The sequence below is a fragment of the Populus euphratica genome, unplaced genomic scaffold (genome assembly GCF_000495115.2).
Source record: "Populus euphratica unplaced genomic scaffold, PopEup_1.0 scaffold9.1, whole genome shotgun sequence".
Lineage (NCBI taxonomy): Eukaryota > Viridiplantae > Streptophyta > Magnoliopsida > Malpighiales > Salicaceae > Populus > Populus euphratica.
This window is the reverse complement of record NW_011499857.1, coordinates 1,322,691-1,331,222: the sequence shown is the minus strand read 5'-3', so window position 1 is coordinate 1,331,222 and position 8,532 is coordinate 1,322,691. Positions and strand designations below refer to the sequence as shown.

General features: G+C 32.5%; 1 protein-coding gene across 1 annotated transcript in view; it reads left to right on the top strand.

Moving 5' to 3' along the window:
- The window catches only part of NAT8 (nucleobase-ascorbate transporter 8), a 4,878-nt gene extending 4,197 nt beyond the window's left edge, over nt 1-681 (top strand). Inside the window, exons 13-14 of the mRNA XM_011023342.1 lie at nt 18-178; nt 266-681. Coding sequence (XP_011021644.1) covers nt 18-178; nt 266-484 — 380 coding nt within the window. The 3' untranslated portion in view covers nt 485-681. The remainder of the gene's footprint in view (nt 1-17; nt 179-265) is intronic.
- The last annotated feature ends 7,851 nt before the right edge of the window (nt 682-8,532 follow it).

Genomic DNA, 8,532 nt, shown 5'->3' with positions numbered 1-8,532 from the left:
TTTCATTACATAAACAGGTTCAGCAGGTCTCTCTTTCCTGCAGTTTTGCAACCTAAACAGCTTCAGAACGAAGTTTATACTTGGGTTCTCCGTTTTCATGGGCTTGTCGATACCACAATACTTCAATGAGTACACAGCAATTAAAGGTTATGGGCCCGTTCACACTGGCGCAAGATGGGTAATTGTTTATGCCTTTTTCTCACACTTGGTCAGATATTTGAAATTTGTCCCGTGAGGAAACTCATGATATTGCATCTTCTGGCAGTTCAATGACATGATCAATGTGCCATTCTCATCGGAACCTTTTGTTGCCGGCTTCTTGGCAATGTTCTTGGACGTCACGTTGCATAAAAAAGACACGGCAACTAGGAAGGATAGAGGGATGCACTGGTGGGACAGGTTCCGGTCGTTCAAGACAGACACAAGAAGTGAAGAATTCTATTCCTTGCCTTTCAACCTGAACAAGTTCTTCCCATCAGTGTGATCTTCCAACATCTAATTTTGAACTTATTTTTGCTCTCTTGCCCCTAATATACATGTCTTTTCGGGCACTACATAGCAACGATGACCTTTTTCCCTAATTTCAGATCAACATAACAAGTAAACTTTAGTGGTATAAATGCATGTATAATTATTGTTTGATTCTCTACATTTCTTCTAGCTGTCATGTTTCTTCTTGGATCTCAAATTGCTGAAGCAGACCTTGGCTAGCATTAAAACATCGTTACCACTTATTATAGCTAGTTTTGACTGTCATGCTTTTCAAAAAAAAAAGAAAAAAAACCAAACTTTACACTTCCAGTATTCCACACTGCCTGAATTGGCACAGCCACAAGAAACCTCGGGCCTGCAGGCAAGAGGGGCTGAGAGATGGTATTTTGCATGGTGCTCGGCGAGACCAGAAAATCAGGACAGAAGGCCCACTTGAACGACTAGTCAAAGATGTTTTCTGTTTTAGGACTTAGGAGGAGGGGGGTTCCTCTTCTTCTCGTCCTTTTTCCACTCTTTCTGCATCTGGGCCAGACTGCGTGCTAACCCGCATACGGACAAAGTGAGCGGCCCATTCTTCTCTTTCTTTCTCGCTCATTTTTTCCCCTTCTTATATATTTCATTTCTATTTTCTTTTGGGAAATAATTCTAGTTCATGTATACAATTTCGTATCTTCTCTTCTCTCTCCCTCTCTCTCTCTACACACACACACACACACACACACACACAAGAATACGCAATGATATAAATGTTATTATTTGGAATTAATTTATATCAAATTCGAGTACTTGATTTCCTAGTGTTTTTCCCACTCGTGATGCAGTTAAATTTTGATAAAAAATTATTTCAAGTTGGAAAGGTCAATCTAAATAAATTCATGCAAAGTGAAAAGTAAGTTTTGTAAAATATTGATGAGGCCAGGTTAATTGTGTGGTGTTAACGTTATCGAATGATTTAAAATATATTAACATTGAGGTTTTGTTAATGCTGTTAGTACTGAGTTGCTAATCATCAACTTTTAATTAAAATAATAACAATAAAAAAGAGTCATACGTTAATCTTTTTTATCCTCGTATTCTTTTATTATGTATGAATTAATGGTATAAAACCTGAAAATTATGAAGCTTGAGGATCACGAGTGTGTCTATCCAAAAAATAAAAAAAGGGACCATTTTGGAGATTGTCAAGGTATAGATATTACATGGATTCGGAATTATGTATTAGGGAAATGATAAACATGATTCATGATTAATTCAATCCTTGTCTAAATTGGTTGAGGGCCTTAGTTAATTTTTCATACATAAGTCCATCTATAATTTTAGATTATGCAGATCATTTAAAAATTATCACGACCATGATTCTAAAGTGCTTCAAATATTGAGATATAAACCGAAATCGAACGTTTCGAATTCAAGATACTTTGGAACAAACAGCTATCTATGTTCTTGCGAGATTTGGAGTTTTTCCGCAAAGAAAGTAATCATTTCAATGTTGATACTCCTTGCAGGTATGCCATGATCATGGAGTGATACACCGGGACCTGAAGCCAGAAAATTTCTTGTTTGCAGATGCAAGTGAAAGCTCCCAATTAAAAGCAATTGATGATTTTGGCATCTCCATATTCTTTGAACCAGGTACATCGTCGATCTCCCTCATTGTCTGTTCTCGCCACCATTACATTACTGTATGGTACCTTTTCCAACGTAATCTAGAATTGAAAGAGATTTATCTAGAATTAGAATGAAGTAACTTAATCCGGTCTGAATTTTTAATCTTAAAATGTCTCCAAACAGTGAGACAATTGGCATCGTTGATTTGATAAAACATAGATGGCATAGCTGACAAGGTGACCACAAGAAGCCGTAGTGTCTATTTCTGATTTCACGAAACCATTAGACATGTCCCTGACAGTGCCAGACCCAATAATTCAAGTTTTTGTGTCAATTACCATTTTAATCTCACACACAGTACTGCCATGGCGAGCAAAGGATTCAATCAGCATTTGTAAAAGTCACGAAAAGTGGAAATCTTTTGTTTCCATGCATGTATTTTCCTATAAACGCCAAATATTAATCACGTCTCTACCCTAACTCGGCGAACATAACATGTTTATAATAAATCACGCCTCATGCATCCCATTTATATATATTACTTCTATTTAATTTAATTATTAGAAAAATACAGGCAGATTTTTATCCGGCCCTCTTGTTTAAAAAATTTACTATTTTTTTTATCCGGCAAACGATTAATTGCATGGAATTTACAAAGACTACATCTCCAATTGAAATGTTAACTCTTGATTTTCTACAAATAAATAAAAATAAAAGGCATATAAATGCACTGCATCATTTTTTTTAATAGAAAAAGTTGATCAAATTCTTTTTTAAAAAACTACACATGATTATTCTCCGGTCCTTTTGTGTTTACTTTCATATTTTTCCTTGTAGATACTTGATTACAAAGGTACAACATTTTTTTCCCCTTCCTCGAGCTCATAACCTACGTTGACCCAATTATGTTTTGTAAAGTTGCCAATATATGATTTATAAAATCACATCATAGTCATGATCTTGATCGAGGAAAGCATATCCAGTATCAACAGGTTATAGAAGATAATTATTAAAGGATAACCTTTTATATTCTTGCATCCAAACCTTTTGGTGAGTCGGTAATTTTTGTTTTTAAATGTTTCAAAAGTATATTGCATTCAAAAATAAATTAGATTAGTTTTTTTTAGAGTTTTTTTTAATGATTTTTATATATTAATATAATTTTTTTAAATATATTTTAAACAAAATATACTTTTAAAAATCAAACATTTTTTGAATTAATTACAAGCCTTTCAATATGGACGGCCGCCTTTACAAGGCAAATCCCAATCGCCATCATCGCCTAGGATTGATTCTTTGTTTTTTAAGTTAAAAAGCTGTTTCCACTAGCTGGAAATTGGAAGGCAGAGGTAGATGCTTGCAGCTGCATTATATAGTTCAAGGACCATTGAAATTCTCCATTAGAGAATATACTAATGCTTCATCATCGCACTTCCATATATACAAAGCTTGCTTAATGCGGTCTTCAAGAAACTACCCACTAATATTAATTAAAGCAATATGCATGGTATCAATTAGGATATTTTGGCTCTGTTTGTATGGATAATGATGCATGCAGTATAATTAAAAAAAATGAAGCACGCCCACATCTTTGACCTTAATTTAATGTTGTCGATCCTAATCTTATTATATTCCTATAGTACACCACTGTTAATGAAAATAACCTTTTCGTCTCTCTAAATGGGACACGTATAATTCTTGCATACTTTAAATGGATCCCAATTCCTCCATCTTAACAGTAGTGATTGTTGAGTAACAATGCTCTTCCCCGTTCTCATTACTATAATTAAAGCGTGGTGTTATTAATTAAAAGCTGCAAATTCTTCTGTTCCTTGCACCTGGGATAATCATGCCCTGCTGTATCACCATTAGAATAGGAACAAAAAGAGTAATTTGGGCCAAGGAGGAGTTAGAACTCAACTGATATTGAAGTTAGTTTTTTTTCTCAAAAGAACTTACTTGACTAATCCAAAGATAGTTTCTGTGATCTGTTGTTCAAAAAGCACTGGGCTTATGATCGGATTTACATCCATTATTAAGTTGAAGTGTTTGGTTGTCCTGTGTATGAACAACGACTCCAAAGCAGTGAATTGAGATGCAAACTTTGGCTTGATTCTTTATTGTTTATCTTGTTATATAAAGGTTAAAGAGCCTGATTTTTCATACATAGAAACCGATCTTTTTCGTAGTGCTGAAGATATTCATCTTTGAATAAATACAGTCAGAAAGCACATAAAAAATGGAGCTTAGATTCTGATATTACTGATATACTATAATTAGAATTGTTAATTTTCAATCTTTTCTTGTTTTTTTTTTTTTTTTAAATTCATTATATTTTTTTTGGCCATTAATGGTTGTTTCATTAATAAATCAATCAATTATATATATAAAACGTTTAGGTGCACATATATGGACATCTTCTCTTCAATTATTGTTTCACATATGTTCATTTGAATCTTCAACTCTTACGTTCCTTTTTTTTTTCTTGCAATAGACATTCCTTTAAATACTCTTGAATGGATTGTTTGTGTTTTGTATTAAAGGGGAAGAATGTAAAGAAAGCAACTTTTTTTAAAAAGATAATTATGTCCTAAACAATAAAAAAGAAACCGACAGTAACCCCACCAGCAAGACCACCCTTAAGACTCCTCCAATGTCTGGTACGAAAAGCTATAATCGGGAATTAGAATGTTTAAGGGCAAGGCACAGAGATACCAGCCCTAATCTGCTGCCCCCACAAGGTATAACAATCTATAATCGGGAATTAGAATGCTTAAGGGCAAGCCAAACGTCGACACAAGGAAGAAAACATCTCATACGCTTTGGGATACAGATAATTTATTAAGCGAGGACCTGTAGATATTACAAGAGTCAAAGATCCTCACAAAGATTACTCTCTTTCTTAACCTAGTTAGGTTATCTTTGCTCATAATCCAATCACAAATCAATGATCTATAGAGCTGATGATGACCAAAACATATATATACAAAGGGCTCGTGAGCTTTATTTTCTATCACATCAAATCCCTATGTCGACGTTTGGCTTCTGTGAGAGAAAACACGACACCTGAAACTGTAGTTGGTGACTGTGGCAGTAGGTTTTGCTTCCAAACAAATCAAAGCCAGCAGCCACCTTCTCGTTTCCCTTTCTTTTCATTGATTGGTCTTCTAGGGTTTGTTTGAGTGTTGTAATAATATTTTTTTATTAATGGTTTTTTTTCTTATGTATTCAGACCAATAGATCAAAGGGTACTCACTCTTCCCACAAATAAATAAATAAACATAATTCAAATTTGATAATACAGTTAATTTCAAAAGTCACAAATTAATGTTCTTCTATCTTGGACTTAAAATAACTTAGTAAATGATAACCACTAAAAATGAGTTTTCTAACTAGATGAACTAGCTTGCAATCACGCTGTCTATTCATCGATCTATTCACAAAACCACCCCCGTCCACGTGTTTCAAAAATATCTTCCTTGTTATTTCAGTACTTGGTCTAGTGATAAAAAGAGCTTGTTTTTTTTCATTACATCTGAATTCGAGTCCTAGTGTGCACGTCTGTCACCCTCGCGGTTTCTTACATGCTTACTGGGTTTGCAGGATATTCAGTGGGCCGTGAGAATTAGTCATGGTGCGCACAAGCTGACCTGAACACCCCACGTAAAAAAAAAATATATCTTCCTTGTTAATCTGGTTAATTAACATGTATTTGAGATTAACATAATAAAAAATCTAACGGAATCGATCATTTTCTTCAAGAAAAATTAAACCCAATCAAACAAAATAAATAAAATAAAATTTATCACTTTGATTTGACTTTATATCTATTAAAATAAAATAATTTTAATTTGAATTAATTGGGTTTTAATTAGACTATTTTTTTAGAAGATTTGATTTAATGGATCTTTAATTTATTTATGTATTAGCAAAAGAGTGATATTTTTTTTAGTAATTTATAATATCCGAACGAGTTTATATACACATAATTAATTTTCAAGCTTATTGAATATTTTGCAAGTCAATAAATAAATAAAAAATCATAAAAATAACAGATATATATGTAAAAAATTGAATTCAAGTGCACAAAAAGGGAATAAATCCCTAGGACATAATTTTAAGTGAAAAAAAAAAAAGCATGAAATCTTGCTTACGTGCGAAGATGTGTTCCTTTAATTTGAGTCCATTTGAATTGCGTCGGGCAGTGGAGCTGCCACCAAAAGTTGTGCTCAACATTTTATATTTTTATTAGTAATTCCATGTGATGATAGCGGACAGGACAGTTCTGTATATTTATTTAATTTCAAACCAGTAATACATGTATAGTTTTTTTTTTAATTAAAAAAAGCGAATTCTTATATTATTTAAATGTGATGTCCTCCGTATCATATGCGGAGTTGCGATCTTCTAGTCTTCATCGAAGATATACAAATAATCTTATTAATGGTTTTTTATTGGACAGTTTTTTTATTTAATATGCATTCTAAGATTCAAAGAAATGTTCTTAATCATCAGATTATTATTATTTTAAATTATCCAATAATTTCTTAGAGTTAAATAAGACTGGGATGTCATTGCCTGCAGTTTTTTTAACAGGACTAATTAATATTACGTTATATAAGACTGGTTGTAACTCTTGGGAAACCAAAAACAAAAAAAGCTGCATCAGGTTCCCAGCCCAGTGGTTTTGATAGATAATTTTTTATTTTTATATTCTAGATTTACACTTTTATAAATATATCTTCATACCTGTGGTGTCTTATTTATTTATTAAATTTTATAGGATATTTAATGAATTTAGAGATTGATCATGATGTGTATAAATTAATCCAAACACCCTGAATTATAAAAAAATAAAACAAAATAAAAAAGCTACCTGAAGATTAAAGCATTTACAGAATTGAGAGCATAAATTCAGAAAGAACTAGAAACAGTGTGCGTAAAAGCTAAGCTAGAATGTAGAAGCAAGAAACCGTAGATGGTAACAGTAAAAAAAAGATCTAAAGTTCTGATGACCTTTTTGGGCGATTTGGCAACATTTGAAGATTAGCCGTTTGGATAGACGGCAAAGAGCACAGGGCGCGGATTAGATGTCCTTATCCATCCAAAGGAATCTCCCTCCCGCACGCCTGCCTTGACCCTGTAGACCTTTCCGTGGCTGTTTGTGTGTTTTTTTTATAAGTATTTTTAATTTAAAAACTATTAAAATAATGTATTTTAAAAAAAAGTTATAATTATAATGTGATAATATTAAGAATTGAAAAAATTATATATTTAAAAATTTATTTTAATATATTTTTAATTGAAAAATATTATGCATTTAATTATGGAACATATTTGCATCCTCTACTCTCTATCTTTCCAGGTCTAAAAATCATCTGGTTGTAGAATAATTCTTGAGAAAAATTTAGTCAAAACCCTTGACCCCGTGGACACCGGAGACCAGTACGACCGGCCGTGCTTCTATCTCCTGAAATCTCTCCACGTGACAACCCCGTCAGCTACCGAGATCCATTCCGGCGCAGATTATTTTAAATACCGCTGCTTATTTTATATATAGTAGCCTATCAAGTGCTAGTTATTAATTTTAATAGTTGTGTCAATTGTGCTATAGTAATGCCAAGAATTTAAATTTAATTTTTTCTTTTGTTTTCAATTGGCCCACATGGAGAGTAGACTTTAGTTGGGAAGTGAGAGACGGCCTGCCTGCGTGTGCTTGATGAACAGGACCTTGACTCCTCATTCCTCGTACAACTACCTGCTACTATTAGTGACAAAATATAGATTATTGTTCATTATAATAATAAATAGATGGTTTTTCTGTAAATTTAGGGGGGTAAAATGGTTTTTCTCTATATGAATTATTTGTCATTTTTGTTTTGAGTACAATGGCATTTAATAAAAAAAAAACAGTAAAATACTTTCACTTCTCTTAAAAGTAAAATTCAGAGCAGGATTTTTTTAAGATTTCATATCTTTATCACAATAAAATTAATAACTTGCCCTTGGAATGAAATTTAACTAGGCCTGCTTTGGTGCGTTTTCAGATTTTCACATTGGCTTTTATGTTATAACCAGATTAGTAGAGAGTTCAATTGACATTTTGCATTAATTAAAAATTATTAAGTTTTTGAAACTGTAAGGTGTGTGACATGCATAATATTGTGTGTTGAAGGGTCTGCTATGCTTTGATGGCGCATATAATATCCTCTAATGGTTAAAAATTATTTTATGTTGTGTTATTAGATTTTCTATACTATCCTTTTTGTTTATATATTAATGATGCTTGTTTAATGTCTCTGGAAGAATTTTAGTCGGTGTAATTTTTTTTTTTCTCTTTTCCCTTACAATACAAATTTAAGCTAGTTTTTTTTACTGAGGATATTTGATTACCGATCCTCATTTTTTTGATTTATAATTTTTAGTTTTAGC